Source organism: Gordionus sp. m RMFG-2023, chromosome 1, assembly GCF_954871325.1.
Source record: "Gordionus sp. m RMFG-2023 chromosome 1, tfGorSpeb1-WG-v2, whole genome shotgun sequence".
In the NCBI taxonomy this organism is placed as follows: Eukaryota; Metazoa; Nematomorpha; class Gordioida; order Chordodea; family Parachordodidae; genus Gordionus; species Gordionus sp. m RMFG-2023.
The window spans coordinates 80,348,019-80,373,892 of NC_088775.1; the positions used below are offsets into that span (position 1 = coordinate 80,348,019).

Below are 25,874 nucleotides of genomic sequence, written 5' to 3' on the forward strand. Positions count from 1 at the left end.
TTAATAATAGGTTCTTTAAAATGTTTATTATTCTTCTCTCAGAGCCCTAATTATCGAAAATATTTTAGGTTTACAAATTGAATTAGTTTCGGTTGAATTATTAAGTTAAGTCTGTGAAGCCGATGAATGAGGCCTTTCAGCGGATTGTATTTCTTTAGCGAGCTCCACAGTTTGGGCGAGTCTACGAATGTTTACATTTTTTTTCACAATAGGCTCGTCAATATTGAATTTATCAGAACTATTGTCCATTTCTATTCCCTAGTGTTAACATTATTTTATGTTTTAAATGTGTGTAAGTTTTACATAAGCTTAAGAATGTACCTTAATACCAACAAGACAAGTATATAAAACAAATCCTAAAAATGTGCAGCAAAAGAGTTGTTAGGATATTATATTTAAACGAGATATATAAAATAAATATTTGGAAAAATTAAGTCAAATGGAATGGAAGTGTCATTCTTTGGCTATTAAAACTTCATCGAAGATATTTAAAAAGCAAAAGGAAATAGGCCCGATCATATGATGTTTAATTGTTTTTTCCTGAAATATTTGAATTAGTGATTATCTTAAAAAAATTAGTATAGTTTAACTTATAATTATAAATATATCTCTGTTTAATAAGAATTAGATACAATGATGAAAAGAGATCTAAATTAGTTTAATTTAAAAAATAAATAGATAGTCGATTTAGTGGCATTGATGCATCTAGTAATGTAAATTTATTAACAAAATATTTGGTTTTAAACTATCATCTTATTTTAAATGAATTTAGTATATTTTTAGTTTTTGAATTAATTTAAAATGACAAGTATGGAAATTAATATGAATTTACCTGCATTTCTAAATACTTATCTCCAACTTTTTTCCAATCCACCACATCTTTAATTGGTTGAGTCATTAAGGGATCTCTCCTAATAAGTCCTTGTTCCGATGTAATCTATAAATTTATAGTTATGCGTGAGATGATCATGATTAAATTAAGAAAAATATTATTTATTTTTTCTTTAATAAAAAATGGTGCTAAAAACGTTAATCTAAAAAAGTAAAACGCTAAACTGCGTTCACAGTTTGCGCGACTTAATTTGCGTCGTTGAAGTATACAAAAATGAATGTAAAATTTTTATATATATATGATATTTTGTCTTCTTGTGAATTCGCGCTAACTGTGAATGCATGTTATACAATTACTTTGGCAAATAAAGGTGCATTTAATGTCTGTATTCAGAACTATTATTTACATTTCTATCTTATATTATATTGTATAATAGTAATCCCGTATGAAGATTCAATTATATAAGATATATTTTAAAAATCGAACGTTACCATTGCAAAAGATGTTACTTTATATTACGTTACTTTGTAATAGGGTTGCTAATAAGCCGGAGCCAAACAACTCAATTCATTAGAAGGATTTAATTGAACCCCACCTATCTCGAAACATTGCAAATAATGAATTTTATTAACGCGAATCTTGTTTTACGATTAAACTCTCTTAACAAATTTGAACCTTTAGGACCAGTTTAATTTGTGACACAACACTACTTTTCAGCATTATAAGAAAAAATGATAATCCATATTATGAAAATAGTATTAACCGATCTCTGTCTGGTTATAAAGCCAGTCATTAATTGCAACGACGAGTCCCCTAGAGCTTGTAAGGACTTATTACTAGCCACTCTATTTTCCAATCTTTCTTCTTCATTCAAAACCTCTTCTTTTTTCAGCGAGAATATCTTAGCTTTAAAAAATATAAAAACATTAATAAATCCCTGAATAAAAGAATTTAATTCATCATAATATTATTTATCATTTTTTACTTCCGTATAGAGAAAAAAGTCGCATATATGTCCAGATTTTTGTAAAAATATTGATAGGAGAAGGCGCAGGTGGTTGTCTTTCCATATTAATTATTAATTGCGCTCTCCCAAATTTCCATTCTAAATCAGATTCCGCCTAAGCAGTTATTTGGAGCAAAAAATGTCAAAATTTTTTAATATATCTATACCTGGATCCTTTGGTATGTATCACTCATCATAGCAATGAGAAGATTTATTAAAACGATAAAGGTGACCATCAGGAAGACACCAAATACAAATTTAACCCAAATGCCACTATAACCAGGAGTTTGATTTAATACTGGTAGCATATCAGGAGAAACTAAGCCAAAAAGAGCAAAAAAAAGAAGCTCGAATGATTCCAAGGGATTTAAAAGAACAGTTCCGGAAATTTCTTTGAAAAAAAACGAAGTCAGAATTTATATAAAATTAAATCTACCTTCTCCTACTGTGTTATTTCTAACGGTTAAAGGCATCATTGGTAAATATATGGTAGTGACGGTAAAAGAAAATCCTGCTAAGAACAATAGCAAGACTACCAAAAATCTGGCCATGTCTTTCATTAGATCTCTTATTATTATGGCCCATGGTCCAAATAAATTATCGAAGCTAATAACGTATTTATTATATAATAATATGGTGTTACTTTAAATGTGCAGTAAAAATATTCAAATGCGAAGTTTTAAAATAATTGGTCAAGTCAAAATTTTATTTTAAAAAAGTAAATTTATTATTGAAATTTACAAAAATTGAGTTTAGTCCGCATACTGTATAAATGTCAGAATTATTTATTTTTTTTAAAAATTTTTTTTGCTTTGGACTCACCCTTACAGTTTTATAATTGATTGCTCAGTTTTTTAAAAATTATTTCATAGTTTTTTTTTAAAAAAAAAACAAAAATCTACCAATTAAAATATATTTAACGCTCATTTTTAAAATAATCAATAATCCTAATCAATATATATGCCTAAACTTCAACTCATTTCTCTTTCCTTGAGATACCTTCTTTGAGAAGAGAGGATTCAGAAAAAAATTGCTCCAAATTGAGGCTTGAAAACAACTTACTATACTATAATATTAATAGTTCGAATTGGACATTAAAATATCTTACAAAACTATAAAAATCTAGTATGAAAAAAACTACGCACTTTAATTAAAAAATCGAATTAAAAATTTGGAAAATAATTTTAGAAAAACTGCGCGCTTTGATTAAAAAACTAGAAAAATAATTTTTAAAAACTGTGCATTTAATTAATTCTTCTAAAAAATTAATAATAAAGATTTTGATTTATTCTAGCAATGAGATTATCTAAATGAACGTTAATAAATTAATAGGGCATTTTTTACGAAATGAACAGTTTTTAAATTATACAGAATCCTTACCATATACTATAAAAGTTTAGATAAAATAAAACAGATTTATAATCAAAAACTTTATAAATTTTACACTAACTTAAATATTAAAAAAACAAACTTGCTTTAAAACACGGTTAAAAATAAAAAACGTAAATATTAAAAAAAAATTGTCCATATGATTTTTGTTCTCTTCTTTCTAATAATAATTTAATGTTATTAGCTAAAAAAAATATTTTGGTTAATCATCGATTGAATTTTAAAAAAAAATTTGATTATTTTAATGAAATAGATATAATTTTAGTATTTAATTGATAAAGACCTTAAAAATTCCAAAAATTGTACCAAGGTCATGACTAATGCGATTGAGAATAATTGATTTCGAGTGTATAAAACAATCAGTCGACTTCTCCCTATAAAAAATACTCCATTGAAGTGAACGATTATTGCCATTGCGCATACTATTAAAACTAATATACGTATCCATCCTTTTAAGTTATTGTAACATTTAATTGCATAGTTATGATAAGTAAACTAATTTTAACCTATTCCTCTAGGTTTGCTTCGGGCAAATATTTCTTGTATAAAATTTCCTATTATCCATAATAATAGTATCCATTCGTTCCAATGAGGTATGAGTGAAATTGATTTATATACAGGATATATAGGGATGGCAGTCTCCGTTATTAATAGTAGAGTAAATATGAAGTGAGATACCAAGTAACACAGAAACTATATTATAGATTTTAAATAAATATATACAATACATTACAAATTAATATATATTGATAAAGTAGTTTATGAATTTGCCTAATGTTGAAATCTATAAAATGTATAATAAAATTTAGATAAATATTTTGTAAAAATAATATCAAAATTACTTTAATTATTGGATTACGATTGTACCCATGACAAAATGGTAAACTCATGGCAATCCACAGAGGCGAAAGAAATAACATTAACATAAACAATACCAAAAATTTATAAGGTTTCCAAGAATTCAACGTTCCAACCCACACTTGTGACAGCCATATTTGTACAGCGGGATGAGAGACAAGCGTCTTAAGATCACCACTTCTAAGCAAAGTCTGTATAAATTGAAAAGTTCCTGTATGATCGGAAGCTCGCAAGATAGAATTGGTAGCATTCTGAGTACTCCCAGGTGCTACTTCTACAGCCAAGGACAACAGCTCATAAGCCATTGTCTCGCAATGTCTGGCCGCCGCCAAAAGTTCAGAAGCGCGTTCTTTTTCCCGATTAGCCGCCGCGAAAAATCTTTCCGCCATTATAGAAGCCACCTCTAAAGGGGCCGGAGAGTTCAGTACATATTCGTCTATGTTACGATTAGAGTGCAAACGACCACAGACCATCATATTGAAAACGAACTTGCGATGATTACTATCGAGTAATTCGAAAACGGGATGTTCCTGTTTGACGAGAAAGCTAAATACGGGCATATGATTGTTAGCCAGAGCTAAAGCTAGTGGAATATCTCCCTGATTATTAACGGCCATTGGAGCTGCATTGCTTAGAACCAAACGACGAGCTACTGAGAGAAACCCGGAAGCAGCTGCATAATGCAATGGTGTCCACTTGTTCTTAAAATTTGAAACAATTTTTAAATTAAAAAATATTTCAATTAAATAGCATTTATAAACTATGTGTGCTATTGAAATATAATAAAATTTCATTAAATTCATTAAACACATATTCTTATAAGATGGAGAGAATTTTAAAAATTTATTCTGATTTACAAAATCAATAATATCTATATCGGACCCTTGGCTAATAAGTAAGGCTATCATCTCGTTTTGACCCTTTGAAGCTGCTACGTGCAACGGTGTACGACCTAATTTATCTTTTATATGTAGCTGATCGGAAGACTTTGACAATAATATACTGGCTACGCTGGTATGGCCACCGATAGCAGCAAAATGCAGAGGGATGTAGCCGTATAAAATAGTTGGAGTGTCTACTTTAACACCTTTGGAATTTAGCAAAAGTCGGACTATATTTTCATGTCCATATTCAGCGGCAAAATGCAAAGGAGTTAGGCCAAACTTTAAAAAAAATGGAAATTATGTTTTATAATTAATAAACATGATAAAATAATTATTTATCAAAACTATAATTTAATTCTAGCTTTTGTTTACTTAATATTTAGCTTTTTCAATAAAATATAAATTACATATTTTTTGTTATTTCAAAAGCATTATTTATAATAAATGTAAATTTTATAAAATTTATTCACATCGATTTTATCCTTGGTGACAGATTTGTTATGTTTAGCGATTTCAGGAGTTAATTCAGATTTGACCGTTGCAGGCACTTTTTCCAACATTTCTCTTACAAAATCAGCGTTTCCTGATTTAGCAGCAACGTGAAGAGGATTTAATCCTGACGTTGAGCTCACCAGCATCAATACAGAAGGGGAATAACTTGTTAAAGTTTGGAGAACCTGAGTGCGGCCGTATTTTGCCGCTAAATGTAGAGGGGTATAACCGTCCTTCAATATTTATTTTTTAAAAAAATATTTAAAAATTTTCCTCGAAAAACCTTTATATTTTGATAGATAATTTTGTTGAAAATGAATAAGCTATTATAAAAATGTTGATATTATCCACTCTTTGATATTGCTACTGAAGATATTATTATAAAGTTGAATTTATTATATTTACAAATCAGGGGTAAAACTTGTAAATCCCAAAAGCTAGTGGATATATGAAACTTAAACATATTTGTGGGGTATAGTTGCATATCAGAGATTTTAAATTACTAAATTTAGAGATATTCTGACCTGGCTTTTTCGGTAGCCTTTTTTTTTAAAAAAAGACATCATATTTCTACAAATATATATGCTATTCTATAGAATAGTTTTTAAAATTAAATATTTTTTGGAGGCAGAAACATATATTTTATATAATTCCTAAAAAAAATTTATTATTTAAAAACAAGTTAAATAAAATTTATAATCCTAACAGTTTCAGGTATATTTATATAGTAAAAAATAAGAAATATGAATATTTAGCTTCTTTTACAAAATTCTTATAATAAACCTTCATATCTAGTATATATGTGTTAATTAAATAACTCTTTAAAATATCGGAAATTAATATAAATATTTGAATGATATAATAAGAGTAAGCTATATCCCACCTTTCCACCTGCGTTTTCCTCCACATCATCTTACCTCTTGAGGATTAATTTATAAAAAACTATTCTTTTCTATATAATTAATTAAAATTCTCTTTTATTTTATTTAATATAATGTAAAGAAAGTAAATATGCTCAAGCTTTTTCGCTCCGCGAAATAAAAATAGTCAGATAGTTTTTTTTAGTAACGTGAGAGTCCAAATTCCAAATTTTATTAATATTCTATAAACAATCTTATTCATATTTTTTTTTAAATTCTAAATATAATACCTAACTCTATGTTTTAAATATATCTTTCTACCCGGCTATACCATTATTATTTTCAATATAAAGGGCTCTTATATTGATCCAACACAACTAATCTCATAGATTAATCCTAGTAAACTCAGGCCAGGCCGAATGTCATTAAAAATTTATGAAAAATTTAAATGAACCCCCCCTATTTTAGTAGTAAAAATAATTAGATTCACGTGACCCTTATTTTTGCCCCTTACCTATTTATATTCATAAGCCAGAGGTCTGCACATTCAGTTTTTTAACCCAAACCAGACTCTGCCCGAAATCTTTACTATTATAAACCCAGCACTACATATTTTATTAATTTATAAAGAGGCCAACCCCGCTTTCCTAAAAATTTATTTCCGAGCTAACGCAGGTCAAATTTTTAAAGTTTTCTTTAGGTCCGACGAAACAGAATTTAGGGCCGACTTGTTGGGCTAGAATTTAGTTATTGTAGTTATAATACTACTTTTAAATATTTTAACACACCCCCCACCCCTCGACTGCGAAAAATTTGGATTTACGAGTTGGCACATCTAGAACTTTTTATAATAACATTATATGAATAGTTGTGTTAAGCTTATATAGTTTAGCCATCACTTTATTTTCTTCCTTGGGAGATGCGCCAGCTTCTATTAGTAATTTAATTATAGCTATGTGCCCCCCTTCAGCGGCTAAGTGCAAAGGAGTTGATAATGTATCCTTCAATAAAATATCTAAATATAATAAAAAAAATGGGTAAAGTGTATTACCTTATTTCGGTACTCGGTTACAACTTTTAAGTCAAATTTCATCAATTCTCTTATGACATCTATGCTACCTTTAATAGCAGCTATGTGAGCACATGTATTTCCTGCCTGAAATATGGTTTTTTAGATTAGCATTAAAAATATTTATATTCTCACCATATCCTAATGTTTTCACCGATAATATTATTAATTTTGTGTAGATTTTGATTTTGATTATTATGAAATATAAAATAGTGAATATATTTTAAAAAATAAAGCTGATTATTATGTACTTGAGTGGCTAATTTTACTAAAATCGGCTTGTTAAGCAAAAATAGTTTAACAACATTAGGATGATTATTTTCTGCCGCTAAATGAATAGGTGCGTGACCAGTAGTATCAAATAAATTAGGTCTACCTCCTAGTTTTAATAATTCATCGCACACCGCAACTTGCCCAGCCTGTGCAGCTAGATGTAATGGTGTTTTTTTGTTCTAGATGTGAGATGATATAAAAAATTAATTATATAGCTGAAAATAAATTTTTGTATAATAAGATTTATAATAAAATAGACAATTTGAACCGAAAAATTAAATTATAATACCCCTATACCAGGAGCTCAAACTTGATTATACTATCTGATTAAAATATATTATATCATAAGGAAAGCCACATTTAAGTGATTTCTGATATGTAAATATTATTTTTCGATGAAAAATATATTTAAATGCAAATTATCAATTTTCTTATAAAAAAAATAATTAAATTAGTCTCACCAGTGAAAATGACATGATACTGGCGCCATACTTTTTAATAAGTGTCGCACATAATTGATCATACCCGTTCAATGCGGCCAAATGTAATGGTGTTATACCTAATTTTGATTTGATATTAACGTAAGCCTTATTAGCCATCAACTCATCGACTACATCCGAATGACCATTCTCGCAAGCCAAATGCAATGCTGCCTTTCCTTGCTTCAATAATAGATATTTTAAGAATAATAATGCCTTTCGCTTACGGTAATAGATATTATAAATTACTGGCAATGTTAATGAAAATTTTTTTGTGATTAGCTAAGTATCAAGGTAAAGTGGTTAAAATAAAATTGAACATAACTTAATTCGGAGATGAGCTAAAGTAACTAGTTACAATTCAAATAAGGTAACTCTTCACATTTTGGTTAAAGTAACTTTTGAATGTAACTTGCTACTTTTGAAAAAAGAAACACTATATATAGAATCTCAAATTTAGCCACGTGGATTTTATACCAATATTTTTTCCATATTAAAGTATTAAAGCAATTAGTCAAATAAAAAAAAGGTCTAAAATTTATAAAAAAAATTTAACTTCTGAGGCTATATTTATTTGAACTTAAGATTTATTGGGTCCTATGCCATTTATTCGATTTTTTTTAACTTAAGGTGTTTTACTTCTTATAAATATTTACTTAAAAAAGGGTAATAAAGTTGATTTTTTAAACTGTTGAGTTCGGGATTAACATTAAAACAATACAAGTGTATATTTATTATAATAAATACTAAATTAGTTCATGGATAAACCTCATCAAATATATCTACTCTGGCGTGATTTTGAAGGAGCAATTTGACGATTTCAATGTTTCCAGACTCAGATGCGACTAATAAGGGTGTCCAACTATTAATATCTTCTTGATTTACAATATTTAGCAATTTTCCCTTAGGTGCCATTTGTAACATCAATTGTAAAATTCTTTCGTCACCGGCTTTGGCACAATAATGTAAAGGTGTTTCGTGTAACTATTTTTTTTATGGGATGAATTTTCTTTTCTAAAATTTATTATATAAATTATTAACTTTGAGTGATAATTTTTTTAAATCTCCCGAATAATTGAGCAAAATACGCATCATTTCAACTTCTTCGAATTTACTGTGAGCGTTTTTTTTGGTTAGACTAGCAGCCAAATGAACGGACGTCTCTCCGTCCTGCCATATAATAAAAAAAATTAATTAAAAACTTATTCACTATTTTAGACAGTTTTATTAAAAGAAAAATTATGTACATGGCATGGTTACACTCAAATTAAACGGATATTTAATTTATGATGGCGATTTGTAATGTCTTTTAAAAAATGATTCAAAATTAATTCTAATAAATTTAAAAAAATTTTTACTAAAGGCATAATTAGAACTAGAAGATAAAAGTTTAAGGTTTTAAAAATTTATATATATTCTTTTATTTTTGAAAAGGATTGTTTTATGAGATATAATATTATTACATGATTCGCTTGATTTACGTAATCGGTCACTGCTTTTTTCCCATGATCTTTCTCTACGTAATTAAGAAGGAGTGTGACGATCATTAAAAAGCAATACCTTACGGCGATATGAAGAGGGGTTTCGAGTTGCTAATAATCGTGTAATGAAATACAAATTTTTATTGAATTTCTTTATTTTTTTTTCCTGGATTTGAACGCGCACTACCATTAACAAAGAATGTGCAGTTAAGAAATAATTATGAATTTTATAAAAAAAAATAATATATCACCAAACATCTTATTTACTATTGGTTTTAAAATATAGACTAATTTTTAAAGAGTTCAAAGTCAAAAAAAATAATTCAAAAGAAAATGATTCTCGCATTTAAACCTTATACTTCTAAACACGATTTCGTTAATTTCAATAATAAATAAATTTTTTTCAAATAAAATTTTGACTTTGCACGATCACATACAAACGCATTTAAAAAATATATATTTACTATTTTTATTTTAAAAAAAATCTATTAAAAGCAGTAAAATCTATTAAGTATATTTATTTCATACCAATCAAAATGGTTCCCAATGTATTTGAGATTATTATTAAATAAATTTAATGTAACGTTATATATTTGCTTGCTACTTACCTCCCCCTTCCCCCAAGTTACATATTTTCAACTAAATTATTTAATATTAAATGTATAAATAGGGATCTCTGAGTTGGTGTCATACTTACTTACGGATTTCAAAACAGGGGAGAGGAGGATCAAAAATGATTTAAAAAAATGGATAATTTTTCTTATCTAAACATAATCGAATTTACTTAACAGCGCTCAAACTTTATTAAAAGGCAATAGAAGGTATCTAATCTTTGAACCATGAACTCCACTCCAAAAAATAATTTTAAATATTTTTAAAGAACACATAAAAAAACCAATTTACGACAGAAGCGAAATATCATTTTCCATCTTGTAACTTGTATAATTTTTTTCCTTCTAGATTTTGCGGTAATTGAAATATTTTTACAGGAAAAGTTTTCAATTTTTTAATATTTTTAGTTCCTTAGTAATTTTGTATTTCTATTGAATCTTAAATATGTGTATATCATTAGTGAATGATATCGTAATATCTATTAAGATTATTTATATACATTATTTAACAAAGACATATAAATTAACTATAATAGAAATAAATTTTAAGAAGAAAAATATGAAAAATTATACAAAATATTTTATAATACTTGGAAAAGGTAACTCGAAAAAAATCAATACCCTAACTTTTTTCTTCAAATTGTATTTTCTTACCATTGAACGTAAATTTTAAGAAAAAGAACAATTTCTTAATACCCTCTTCGTAGTTCCACCTCTTGCATCGCTAGTTTATATATATATATATTATATATAGTGACACAAGATTTTTCAGTTGACCGAGACTCAATGAGTGCTCAAAATCTAAAAGGAGATTTATTTTCTTGAATATTTTTATGAGGGGATCTCTAAAAATTTTAACCGGTTTCGAGACCACAACAGCCTCTACGTAATGAAGTTACTATAATATTAGTTAGATATATATGTATATATGTAATGTATGGAAAGAATTGAAAATTTTAAAAAATCAATAAAATAAAAATAATATTGAAACAAACCTTTGATACAGCGAACGGGTTGGCTTTTTCGGCAATCAAGACATTTATCATGCGCGAGTTACCAAATTTAGCAGCTATGTGTAAAGCAGTTTCACCATTCTTTAAATTTTTGTTTGTTTAAAGAGAAAAATAATTATACTACTAAAGTGGCGGATACGTACTATCTGTGTAGCATTAACATTCGCACCACTTTTAATTAAGATGTCGGCGGACCTTTCACCCTCACTAACTCTTGCAGCAATATGCAAAGGCGTTTCCATATCCTGTATATATAATAATTAATGATTATAATAATGCCAAATGCACTTTGTCGTATTGTAATATAATATTATAAGATATTTTTTTTTCCAAACAACAAAACTTAATAAATGACATATAAATACTTTATAATTATACCTTTATCTTTATTGTGATATACCGCATATTAATTGAGTTGAAGTATATATTACATTAAAACATAAAAAATATAAGTAATTTTTCTTAAATTTTAAATTTAGACCATAAATATTATATAACATAGACAATTATGATTGATAATACCAAATTAAATTAAGCAAAGGGGAAAAGTTTTTTTTTAAAAGTTCATAAATTATTTTAAATCTAACATTTAGTCGTAATATTATAAATTGATATCAAACAAAAGTATCACTTTAATTAAAGATTGATAAAATTTTAGGGAAAATATTAAGGAATACGAAAAATTACAAAAAAGCAGCGAATTTCCTGTTAATGTTATAAACAAGATTATAAATTGTTGAACTCAAAAATTAATATTTATATACTGTTAATATAATTGTCGACATATATCCAGATATTTAAAAAGTATTGTTAAATTATTAACTGAATACTGTATAGGTCTAATTATTAGTTATTGTTTAAAATAAATTTGTTTGAAAATATTTCATTTTATTTTGAAATTAATATTTTCTAAAGTCTTATTTAAAACATAATTTGAATCCCTGAAATATTCAGTTGGAATAATATCTATAGTAAATAAAAAACAAAATTTTCAGTTTGATTTACTGGGCCTCCTTTCATATTTACATTGGCGCTATACCCCAACAAAGTTAAAACAACATCAGGTTTGCAATATATAACAGCTATATGTAAAGAGGTATATCTATCATTGGTCATCGCATCCACCTTAGCTCCATTGTCTAATAACAATTTTACCATCGAATTATGACCTCTTCTAGCTGCCGAATGAAGGGATATTGCACCACTCTAATAATGAATTTAACATTAGTATGTTATAAATAAAAATTTACAAAAGACTTATTAGATATGTATAATGAGTTATACGCTGCTTAGATCGCAGACTCATATCCAGGTTACAACGGGAAGTTAGCAAAATAAAATTTCAATTAGAATTAAGAGATATGAAGCAAAAAAATATATATCATAATTTCATATGATATTATTTAAATAATTAATGTTATGAATAAGAACCATCCTGTTCATTATAATTGAGCACCTGGGGGAAGCTTTGTCTCATCTCTAATTCTATAAATTTTATTTCGTATTAATCCTATTTAAAATTGGTCAAGTAAGAGTTCTTCAACCATTTGTTTATGTGCATTTTTCAAAATTTTAAGTTAAAATGTCAAAAACACTTTTCTCCTGTATACAGCAACCAACACCGCCAATTAACTTTTAAATTATACTTAAATTATCTTCATTTTTAAGTAGATTCATATAAATTGAGAAATATAAATAATATATAATGGTAGAATTTATCTAAAATTTAAGTAGTTACTCTACATATTCTGGAATACGTTTCCAGTCAAATTATACTTTCCAAATTAAGAAATTACTCTAAATAAAATTAAGAAATTTGGAATCATCATGGATTCTTTATCCCAATACGACAAATATATACTAAAATATTAAAATATAAATCATAATTTCCAAACAATAGTCTTTAAATTAGTATTTGTTGAGTTTTAAATTGAAATTTTCTAATAAAATTTTAAAATTTTAAGAAAATTACAAATAAAATATTCAAGTTAAAAAAATTTTTTTAACAATACAATTTTTCCACCATGCGAACTAGTTTATGAGGGGGGAAAAAATTATGTATATAATGGTTTAGAGGATTAAACCTAAAAAATGATAATAGGAAATAAGATAAATATTTAAAATATATACCGCTATTTAAAATATTTTACGTGTAAATTTATAAAAATAATTTTATCGAAAATCTTAAAAGTATATATAGATATATAGAATTACATCACTCTGCAGGAGATTATTGGTTTTTCCTCTCTGAATTACATATCTTATTTTTATCCTAATTAATATGGCAATTCTTAATAGAAATTTAAATGAGATTTAACACAAATTTTTAAACTATTTTACTTTGTTAGGCATCATAAGGGGAACACCTTTTTTCAAAAAGAGTTGAGCTGTGTCTGGATGACCACTTAGAGAAGCTATGTGTACAAGCGTACTTCCATCTTCGGTTCTAGCTGTCAAAGAGGCTTGGAATTTGTCTATCAAAAAATCTACTATTGATGTATAACCTCTTTCGGTCGCGATATGAATCGGCGTTCTATCCAACTAAAACCCCCCAAAAAAATATTTTAAATTATGAATCAAATTTATTTTGAGATTATTATACTTTGTCAAAAATATTTGGATTTGCTTTGTAATTGTAAAACAAGGTGATAGCTTGTTGGTCTCCTTCCCATGCCGATATATGAAGTGGAGTATGTCCCTCTCTCTAAATAATATATATTTTTAAAAAAATATATATATATTTGGTATCCTATTAATTTTTTTTTAAAATGAATCCTTACATTTTGCATATCAATTTGTGCACCGGCGTCTAAAAATATTTTTATCAATGTGGCGTCCCTTTTCCTGCAGGCTAAATGCAAAATTGTATCACCGGTGTTCTAAATTTGATAATGTAATATAATCACTGATATAATAAGACAAATGATAAAATATTATAATATAAAAACAGAACCTGTGCTACATTTTGCGAAATGCATTCACGCGGACTGCCATAACGTAACCGTAACAGCAAATACATTACAACAGATAAATTAGGGGAAATTATATTCGTAAAATAAATTAATTCAAAAACAAGCCAAACCATTATTTCTATTTTGTGATAAGCAACTTAATTTGAATTGGTAAGGGGAAAAATATAAATTATTATTTGGGTAAAATAAAAAGAAGGTTATTTATTTATATGACAGTATAATAAACATCCATTCTTTTTAAATAATTGTTTTATTTTTGATAAAATCAAATCAATATTTGAACTGCGCGCAACTTGTTTTTTTTTAAATAGGGAGCTCCCGTATAATATCACCTTCTTAAAATTGTATTTATTAGTAATTGACCCTAATCATAGATATCTTTTCTAACCACATCAAGCCTTTTGCCCTATTTCGGACCTATAAGTGATTAGTTTAATTTCATGGATAGAAATGCATCTAATATTAAATACGAAATTCAATGTAATACATTCCTATAAAATGCGTTTTTGTAGGAATTAGCTCAGAATTAAGAATATCAGAAGTATCTTTATTAAATCAACGTTAAAATTCCATTAACATAAATTGAAAGAAAATGATTAATTTAGATTATAACAAGATCTTTTTTTGTATGAAAAGTAAATCAATTAATGATATAAAAAAGTCAATTATCGATATAAAAATGTTAATATGTTTTCTTGTTAAAATGAAAGTAAATTGGTATATAAGAAAGTCTCTCTTTCTTGTTAAATAAATAATTTAGATACCATATCCCAAAGGCTTAATTTTACAAGTAACAGATTCATGGTATGTAAAATGCATCGGCGGCGGTAATCTTTTTTAAGGTAATGCATTCGCGTTAATGTTTCACGAAGAAATGTAATGATAAAGAATAACTTCCCAAGAGGATTTTAAACCTAGTTTTCTATTTAAACCATATTAATGCATAGTAATAAAGCCAATCATGATGATCATATCCATATTTAAAAAAGTTATCGCTAACTATAAATTCCTTGATTTCAAGGATTATTTTTTCCTAAGTTTTATTAAAAAATTTTAAAGTTTCCTCTAGAAATTCTAGAAATTTTTCTGGAGGAAGAGGGAGTTAGGAATTGTCAACCCTATATAATATCGCCTTTTATTTTATCCATTTTAAATTCACATTAATATTTTTGCTAGATCAAAATATAAAATTTACATGGAGTATATTTATTCATAATTATTTTTGCTGCGAAATCGCCTGCTGGTTCTGAATTTTTGGATCCTGCCCTACAAACCTAATACCTGTTATGAATTAAAAAATATTCCCCACATCGAACTGTCATGAAGACATTCTTAAAAATGTAATATATAGTTTAAGATAGAAATTTTCCAAAAAAGGTTTTTTCCCATTTATCAGCTTAGAGAGATTTTAAAAATTTAAGCGAATCTTAATAGGCTTGGACAAATAAAAATTTTTAAAAAAATTGTCATTTCATTAAAGATGGAATTTGTCAAAAATTTAATTTATACAAGTTATAATATAATATTTATAAATAATATTTTTGAAAAATATGAGGTACTTTTTTGGCATAATTACATTGAGATTTTGCTTGAATCGATAAAAGATCTTTGCATACAACAATGTTTCCTAATTCAGTAGCTAAATAGATTGGAATGCAATCTTCTAAGTCTGGTTCGATTCTACAACTTTGGCCGGAAACTTTTACTAAAGAGTTTACTAAAGTCTGAGCACCAATATTTCTACAGCAAGCGAAATGCAAAGGAAGTCTTTGTAATGGCTTTTCAAAAATTTAGGGCAAAAGATTATTATATATTAATACATTTAGAAATCTTTTTTTATTGTAATAAATATTCCAAATAATTTAAATATACAAATATAATATGTTATTATAAATTACCCCTCCTTTTATTGTAGCATCAGCGTTTTTGGATAACAAGAGTTTGATTATGTCATCTTTACAATGAATTGCGGCATAATGTAAGGGTCTTAAATTTTCCTAAAAGTTTAGCAATATATTTATTTAAAAGAAAGCTAATTTACTTTATCGGGTTGATTAACGTCAGCGCCCAAAGCCACTAAAATCTTAATTATGTTTATTTTCACATCCCGCAAAGCTAAATGAAATAAAGTTTGCTTGGTGACCTTATAAAAATATGCATCAATATTTAATATTATTAACTTCAATTTTAAGAAGAGAAGAGAAGAATTTGGCTTTTTAGTCACATAATTTACATTTTCCAACATAGAGTAGCCTTTAGCAACGGCAAAATGCTTTCTCTATTAATATTAAAAGAAGGGCTTGATGTTTTTGATTTCAACAAACCCAAAATTACCCAAATATATATCATTTTATCACTTTTAATATTTCATATTAAGCAAAAATATTTAGAATTAATATAGCAGTTATTTCATGTTAGATATTATTATTTAAATTATATAAAGAATTATATTGGATAATTTATTATCGGAAGAAACAAAAATCATGAAAGAAAACTTTCAATTTAGTTATATAATAAAGACTAGTTCTGTAAACGTTACTTCAAAAAATAAACACGTTACTCGTTACGTCTGAAAAAGAACACGTTACCGTTATTCGTTACCTTGTGAAAAAAGGAACGCACGGTACACTATTCAAAAATAAAAATTGATATATGGGAAAATAAAATTTTTATTTAAAATAATACCTTATCACTGATGCTTAATATTTCCTGAATTTTAATATTTTTCGTAATTTCTGTATCGTGCATGATATTCGGATTAATTTTCCTAAACATGGATAGTACGTTTCTTAGAGCATTGTCCACCACATTCCAATCGGATCGTTTGGATGATTCTATCCAGGATACAATATTATTCGACAGATTTATATAAATTGGTTCAAGGGCGTCTTCGTCGTTGTTAATGTGTGTAGGATAGGAATTGTCAAAAATATTAGAATACTGACTTTTCTCTCCACTGGCATCCATCAAGCCCCCTAATATGACTTAATAAATCAATATAATAGACAGTTTCTTCCGAGTTTATCGCATTTTAAATATTTAACCCATTAATTTTTTTGGGGGAAATTTTTTTTTAATGAAAGTTTATTTTATCGGATATTAATTATTTAATATAGATTTTTTTTCCATTCTGTTATATAGTTTTAATAAAAACTGGCTTTAAAAAATAAGTTCAATATATTATCAAGATAAAGGTAATTTACCAATAAGTTATAATAAGCCGATATTGATTTTTTTTATTTTATAAGTTGTTTTATAAAAAAATTAAACCATATCTTTTAAATGTAGAGCTGTATAAATTCATAACTTATAAATTTAAACGTAAATATTTTATTATCATGAATAAATAATTACAATATCTGAGCATCGTTTTAACCCAAAAATAACTTGCCCAAAATATAAGTTATTTTACCGGCAATGAGTGTAATCATATTTAAGTACAATCTAGTCATTCTGCCCTGCAAATAATTAAAGGATTGTCAAGGATGCTAATTAATTGTTTGTCACGAATTTATTAGTGAATTGTAACTTAAATAAATTAATGAATACAACCAAAAAATTATCCCTTATATAATCCAATTCAGTAATTTATTACAAATTATTTATATTTTACTACATGGGTAATTTAAATTTTTTTTTTTATTAAAACCCCCCTTGGTTCTTTAAAGTAGGTAAAATTTATATTTCTTAAATTATTTGCTTATTTTAATTATTGGGCTCTTTTCATTCTTACAAGATTTGATGTCAAAGCTTCAATTTTTTTCTAGGATAAATATCCGCTAAATTTATATAAAATTTTTTTTATTCGATACATTTAATTTTGATATTTATAACGTTAAATATTTATTATTAATTTGGTTACAAATGAATACAAAAAGATTGACAAAAAAAATATGAAGTAAAATAAATATTACACTGCTATATTTGCAATCTATTTGATGATCTCAAAAATCTGCAGTTTAATATAATTTGTATATTTAATTTATCTTATTTTGTTGCAATACATCTTTTAATTTTACTATAAATATAATTTTTAACATTTATTAAGTAATAAAATATATCTTTTTTACGGACGTACTCATAGTCGTCTAATTTTTTAATGCATATTTATATTTAATTTTCATGCTTATATATAGAATTTAAAACATATTTACTGTTATGTTATAAAATGATAATTTTATTATCATTATATTTTATCAGTAAAAATTTTTTGGCTACTCTTTCAATGGTAAAGTGTCTTTCAGTTAGAATCAAAAATTAATTTTCGAAGCACTGAGCAAAAATTGGGAGATATGTGTAATTTTTTAGGCGATAGGGGCTAAAAATATTTAGGTGGTTAATCGTTTATGACTTATGAGGTGTAGAAGACACTGGCCCCAGATTGTGGGGTTACAGGTATCAGGTCTGACTCATCAAGTGGCCTATGCAAAATAAATATGATAATATTTGGTGCCCTTATGGAAAAAATAAACAATAAAAGTGCTATTTTTAAAAAATAAATTATTTAGATAATTTATTTTAGTATGTGTTTATTTAATATTTCAAAATTTTGTTCTATCTTTTATTTTAATTTGTTAAATTAATCACATAATTTCTATATCTTTTAGTTGCTTTTTCAATAGAAAAGATTGACAATGACAATTACTCTCTTGGTTCCTAGATAATCTCAATAATATTTGATCAGTTTTTTAAGAAAAGCTATTTTTTTATTTTTAGCCATTGAAAAAGGGATAGTCACCATAATATATAATCCTATTATTAAAATGTTTGAGTGAAGATCATCTCTTTATATAAAATTTAGAAATTTAATTAGGTGGCATATTTGAATTAATGACATCTGCCAAATTATTCATAGAATCGTTGGCTAAATGTCCTTTTTTCGCCAGTGTTTTTATCCGTTAAAGTTATTTCAATTTTTAACAGTGTTTCTTGACATTAATTATCTTGAATATTGTGATCTTTAATTAAATTTTTCGCGCATCTATAAAATGAAAAAATATTTATACTTTGAATTTTTTTCCTGATCAATAATGGGGTCATATTATCATTAGTATTTCAACTTTTTTTTTGTTTCTCTATTTCGGATTGTTGAGCTGTTGAAAGAAAGTTGAACAATTTTTTATATAAATATCTTCAAAAAATGTTGCTATAAATGAGAATTTTTTTTAATAGATGTTAGGAAGGTTCTTCCCTTTCAGATTTCTTTATTTATTTTTCTTCTGATTTATGATTTTGCTAAAAATCCTAAGGCCAATTCAAATATCGCGGCAAGTAGTGTTGTTAAAAAAAACGATTTTTAGTCCAAAATAATTTATGTAAGCATCAAGATTTAGTAATGTTCAAAACTTTCTGCCAGTTATGAGCTAATCACCATGCTTACATACTATTATTTTAGATATAACCTTAATAGGATCGTTTTTAAAAATCAAGATTTTTGTCCAAAAAAATAATTTAAATCTCTAAGTTGAGTCTTAACTTAAATGATTGAGACAATATTGGGAAGGGGGGGGGGGGGGGTAAAATTGACTAAGCCAGTTTTTTGAAGTTGGCAAAGGATAGGTGATTATGGCTAATATCGTCTAGCATCCTTAGACTATTTCGTAAAAAAAATATTCTAATCTTCAAGTTATTTAATAATATTTATTTTTTAAACCCGGTTGACCCTTCGTTTCCATTTCCATTGGCCAAAAAAATAAAATAAAAACTCTTACCGAAATAAAGATAGGCCGCATTGACGCCCTCAATCCTGACTTAGCAATCTCTTTCCACGTCATCGATTATGGTGTTGAGCTTATTGATATTCTAATCTTCTAAGTGCTCGAGATTATCAATGAAAGAGTCCGAATTGTCCGCCCCATATATGGCGTTATTGTATGAGGCGTTGATCCAGTACTTGCACTCCAAGTCGTCGTAATAGAAAAAGGCGGGAGTTCGATATCTGAGCATTGTTTTAGTATATTTTGTTTTTTTATAATAAAAATAAATAATCATTTTTATTCAATTTTTTATTCATTATAAAAGTAGAACAAATAACACCCCTAAACAATCCAAAAAAAAGTCTTAAACCATTTTGAAATAAGAATTCTATCAAGAAAGAAAAAATTAAGAATAGAAAAGCAACAGCGATATACCTGAGAATGCTATGATTTTTTTGGGGGGACAGTAAATTAAAAAAATGATAATTTTGTAGTCAAAAAAGATAATATTGTAATCAATGACATATAATAATACCTAAACTGACGATGCATTCATAATAAAGAGCTTGAAAACGTCGAAATGCAAATCTGCTGGACCCGCCATTTTGGTAATAACCCATATAGTAATTATCTCATGTTAAAAAACTACCATTAAATTGATAACCTTGCTTCCTTATTATCTCGATGATCAGGCAATTCTTTAAGTTTTGCGTCAGACATAGGAATAAATTGGCCTCTTGTTAAAAAATTTTAAATAATGATATGAGTAATCAAAATGACGTCCCCAGCTGTTTTTCATAGATGTACACTTTTAAATGAATGCACCGATCAGTCTAGGTATTATTATAATGTCATTGGTTGTAATAAACTAAAATAAAATCTTCGATATTTATTTTGAAAGTTATTTTAAATACAAATATTTTTTTTAAATCAAAGGTTACAATAATTTTAAAACTGCCATTATGATATGAGATCACATATAAAAATAATTCTAAATAAGACAGGAGCAATTGTAGTTCCATCCCTTTGCCCTAATAATCAATCTAAATTTTTTGTGATAGTTTTACAAACCCAGATTATATTAATTTCCTGACTAGGTCTAATGCGCTTCGAGTCGGCCTGTGCCAACTTTTAAAATAGGCATAAATTAAAAGCTGGTATTTCTTATTGATTAAAAGTATTTTAGTCTTTAAGGTAATTATTGTATTTGCAATAAATATTGAGTAAAACTCTTTTTTTTTAGAATTTTCCTCAGCAGTACTATAATGGTAATAACTGGTAAATATTGTCAGCATTTTTATACATTAAATAATAACCCTATTTTTTGCGTTCTACTAATGCATTAGTACTGTGCTAGAGATTAAGTAAGCCCGTCATATAATGCGTTCACATTATTTAGCCATTTAATTTAAAAAATTTTTAACAGTCAGAAATAACTATTGCACAGTTTTTCAATATATAATTCAAAGCAAAGAATAACTCTAATTTTAGAGCTTTTTGTATTTTTTATTTACAGATATATTTCTGATTTTTTTTATTCCCCATCCTTATCAATCAGGTTTATAGTAAATCGAGAAATCTGAATGTTTACACTTCCAAAAAAAATATATTATAAATTAATTATTAATTACTTACCAAAAAAATTTTTAAGTACTAACCAAATGTTTTTTATATACTGCCAATTTAATTTAAATTCTGATCATTTTGATTTATTTTTAATGTCCATTTCTTACCTTAAAAACTGCCCAAATAAGTCGTCATCTTTTCCAAATATAATTGAGAATTAATTAATAAAATTATTTTATACGGGTGGAATAGGAGGTTAATCTTTCTAGGGGAGTAAGAGGATAAATGTGGGGGGGGGGGGGGGGGGTAATATTCTCAATGACTAGGAGGGACGAGGCATCATTCGATGATTATTTTTTAGAAATAAATATTTCGCTCATATTTATAAGAAAATAATTTTTAAATTTTTCCACTTGTCTGATATTTTCCTAAATTCTCCAAAAAACTTGGTTACTGGATCAATGCCGGTATTGGACGCCATATAAATTTATTTTGCGAATATCGAAAAAAATCGGATATAAATGAAACGGTGTACACTTAAATTTATTTTTGATAAAACAATTTGGCTATGAGAAAAAAATTTAATTCCTGCCCCCCCCCTTTTCCTCACTCTAATAATCTTGTTTAATGGGAATCTTTAAAAACATCAATTTGTGCCAAAATCCTGTGAAATTCCGATGATCTTAAATTTAAAAAAATGATTATAGTTATGAATATTTTTAGAAATTAGTTTTAATGTCCGATAGGGGCTGATTATTAAATATGAGCCAGTTCCCTTCACGGTGATTTATGAGTTTTAGTTACTAAATTAATACTATTATTATTTAAAGAAGAAATCTTTTCAGTGAAGCTGAAGGCGAGTTTTTTGAATTCCCTGACAGTCATGGGTATTTTTTTGAATGTTGAATTGGGTGTAAATCCCATTTTTTCCAGATACCATTTTAGAAATAGGGGGGGGGGATAATCAAATCTTCGAATTTTTCATAGTCTTTCAGCGTGGGTTTCCATTGGGGTGACGGTATAATCTTAGTCGCGTACAAAAAAAATATATAATTTTCGTTTAAAAAGGTGTATGAGCAATTTTTTTCAAATCCAATTTGAATAACTTTTTAAAACATCAATCATAACATATTAATTCCAATTATAATTTGTGTCAGTTGATGTCTGTTAGCTTTTCAGTTCCAATGAGGTTGGCTCATTTTTTTAAAATAAAATTTTCAAAATTAATGGAACGTAAACATTTCTTAACTGGTTAAAAATATTTGAGTTATAATCGATTATTTTTATCATATTTTGTTCAGGATTTCTCTTTGCTGATGTAATTAATTTTGCATATTATTTTATACCTTATTATTTTGTAAAAATAAATTTAAATTTTTCATATATATAATCCTTCAAATTTAGCTAAAATATTTTTGTCAAATACAGAATTATACGCATAATTTTTAACAAATCGGTTTAATAGCTTTTATTCAATTTTCACATCTTGCATCAGACAACCTTTAAATCATATTATCTTATAAATTCTCTAATATTTTCGAACAATGTTAAAGCTGAGAAAAATTATAGATTCCATTTATAACAAAGAAAAAAAGGTTGAAGTGGTCAGAGTTTTGACAATCAAATTTCGGACAATAACAAAGCTGGCAAAAAATTCTATGGTTAATAATTAATTTTCATTTTGGAGTTCACTAATTTTCTATATCTACGATGATATAACCGTGACTTCATATGTTTTTATGTCAAATTCGTATATTTCAAACAATTTTGAAATCTCATTTTCCAAGTTTTTAATGTTTCTTTCAACAAAAATAAATTGTATAAAATCCTTCTTTATTATCCATTTTCACGTCTTAAATCTAAATACTAAACTAATGTTTGTTTGGCCTGGCTACAATTCAATATATGCTAGAAATCTGCAAAGCTCGGCCCGGGCAAAAAAAAAATAACTGGTCGGGCGGATCAAATTTTTTAAAATATATATTAGATGAATTCAATTCTTTTAAATAACCCCTTCTCAATATTATAAATAGTTGTATTTTGGTGTTCAACAATATATACTTTAGTTTATACCTTGTATTTGGGAAAAAGTGAAAACCGGACCGGGCACCTTAGTAAAATTTTTTAACTGAAGCGGGAAAAAATGAATTCCCATCGGGTTGTACCTAAAAATTTTGCCATTTGCAGACTTTTAATATATAGTTTTAAAAAATTAATTAGCTTTTTTATAAGTCTAATAATTTCTACTATAATTCCATTCTTTTAAAATAATTGAAAAAATTACTTTCTAATTTTTTTCAATCCATATATTATTTAAAAATTTTAAAATTATTGGCCCCTTCCACACACTGCATACCTATATGATAATGGCAGAGTTTATTCTATATTAATATACAAATGAAATGAAATAAAAATTTACTATACGTTGTCCATCGACGTGCATTAACATTAGCCATATTTAGTATGCAATTGCCAAATTTGCTAAAAGTTGTCAAAGGCTTAAAGTACTTATGATTTAGAAAGTTCTAATATTTTTTAAACAGATTAACAAGATATATGACAAAAGGTGACTTTGGTAGTGGTGCAACAAGCGTATAATTATATTACAAATATTAAATAAATTTTTCATAGGGAGGTGGAGGTGGTGGATCCATTAGGTATTTATAGCAATATTTATTTATAGCTTTGAAATTGTAGAGAAGCTGGGGGAAAATTTGGTGAAATGGGTGCTGCAAGAGAGGAAGAATATTTTAGAAAATTGGTTTTTTAAAATATATACTCTTAAGCATTTATTGTTTCTAATAGCAAAAACATCAATTAGATACAATTAAAACTCAACATAACATGGAAATAGGAATACACGAAGAGGCTATGAAAAAGCATGCTGAAGCTATTAAATATCATAAAAAGATGATGAAGGATTTGAATGAAAAATAATACTAATTTATTATTTTACATATATAATTTAAAGTGAATCAATTTGAAATTTTAACCTAATATTCGTTTTTGATAATAAAATATGAGTTTATAGAATTAAAATATAAGATTTATATTTATTTGAACTTATATTATATCATTAATATAAACCAATTTGTGACTATAATTATAACATAATATTTCTAATATAATTTAGCTTCCAATATTGTAAATTTTGTTTTTTTAATATAAAAATTTATTGAAAATTAAAATTTTAGTTCTTTTATTTTAATCATTGGATGCATCATTCTTAACCTGAGATTGGGACTCTTTCCCCTAGACTGATAAATATTAGATATATGAACCTAAATCTGAACCCTATTTTATTTATTTTTCCATGTTTAGCATTTAATAAATTGATTTTTTCAGAACAATAAAAAAATATTAGATTGCCCTTGATTTTATGTTTTTACTCCTTAGGCATTAAGATACAATTGTCCTAACTTGTGGAATATTATTTTTTTTAAATTTAATGTTTTTATTTTTAACCATTTTCAAAAATTATAGAATATCTATAGCAGACATGTAACCAAGTGGGAAACCCCCCCCCCCCCATTGCAAATTTGCCTTTTTTATTAAAATATAATTTTAAGTTAATAAAAAAAATTCCCCCTACACATGACCCAACCCCTTTTTTCCCAAAATATATACCATATATCACTATAAAGAAGAATTTGAAAGAAAAATTAGTAAAAGTTAATAACTTTTAATATCTATAATTCAATATTATTAGAAAGGGCATTTTTATTTAAAAAACGTGAAACCCCAAAATTATTTTAATCTAATAGAGCCAATGGCTTACAATGAGTGGACCTAAAAACCTCAATTTATGAGACCCCACCTAATAGTGCCCCACCCCCAGCAAAATCCTGAATATGCCTATGATCTATAGTAGAAACTAATAAATTATATAATAATTTCAAATATAATTAATATCACCATTTTACACAGCATAATAAATTGTTGAAAAATTAATTCACTCCATTTATTATTTTATTTTTAGTTGAGCATATATTACATTTAGCTTTCACTATATTATTGATTTTGATATCTGTATGCAGATTGCAGATGATCACTTTTATTGAAAAAAATTTAGACTGTGGAGTAATTTGAACCACGCCTTATTGTTCCTCGCTAAAATCCAAATTAGGGTTTAGGAATTTATTCTATTTAGCTTTCACTATATTATTGATTTTGATATCTGTATGCAGATTGCAGATGATCACTTTTATTGAAAAAAATTTAGACTGGAGTTATTTGAACCACGCCTTATTGTTCCTCGCTAAAAATAATGAATTCAAATTAGGGTTTAGGAATTTATTCTATTTAGAAATTTTGGTAGCACAAACAACCATATTTCTAATAGGGTCTTTGGTCCGAAAATATCTCGGGTTTGATGGGTTGCCGATAAATTTAA

General features: G+C 26.7%; 2 protein-coding genes across 2 annotated transcripts; one reads left to right on the plus strand and one right to left on the minus strand.

Annotated features, from left to right (window-relative positions):
• Window positions 1-105: 105 nt before the first annotated feature.
• On the minus strand, window positions 106-17,186 carry LOC135930787 (serine/threonine-protein phosphatase 6 regulatory ankyrin repeat subunit B-like). The gene is made up of 28 exons (XM_065467574.1): window positions 16,905-17,186; window positions 16,261-16,362; window positions 16,118-16,216; window positions 15,779-15,997; window positions 14,028-14,126; window positions 13,850-13,951; window positions 13,588-13,788; window positions 12,253-12,453; window positions 11,391-11,492; window positions 11,230-11,328; window positions 9,606-9,734; window positions 9,184-9,312; window positions 8,911-9,126; window positions 8,125-8,325; window positions 7,642-7,842; window positions 7,373-7,477; window positions 7,221-7,322; window positions 5,440-5,694; window positions 4,943-5,248; window positions 4,070-4,786; window positions 3,734-3,920; window positions 3,511-3,676; window positions 2,275-2,444; window positions 2,006-2,229; window positions 1,818-1,953; window positions 1,596-1,738; window positions 833-937; window positions 106-258 (listed from the first exon to the last, which is right to left on the minus strand). Exons 1-28 carry the CDS (start codon window positions 17,184-17,186, stop codon window positions 106-108), a joined length of 5,151 nt encoding a protein of 1,716 aa, XP_065323646.1.
• A 6,700-nt stretch (window positions 17,187-23,886) lies between these two features.
• LOC135931888 (ATPase inhibitor mai-1, mitochondrial-like) lies at window positions 23,887-24,630 on the plus strand. Its single transcript, XM_065469193.1, has 5 exons — window positions 23,887-23,985; window positions 24,025-24,073; window positions 24,113-24,138; window positions 24,179-24,242; window positions 24,287-24,630. Exons 1-5 carry the CDS (start codon window positions 23,945-23,947, stop codon window positions 24,416-24,418), a joined length of 312 nt encoding a protein of 103 aa, XP_065325265.1. The 5' UTR covers window positions 23,887-23,944; the 3' UTR covers window positions 24,419-24,630.
• The last annotated feature ends 1,244 nt before the right edge of the window (window positions 24,631-25,874 follow it).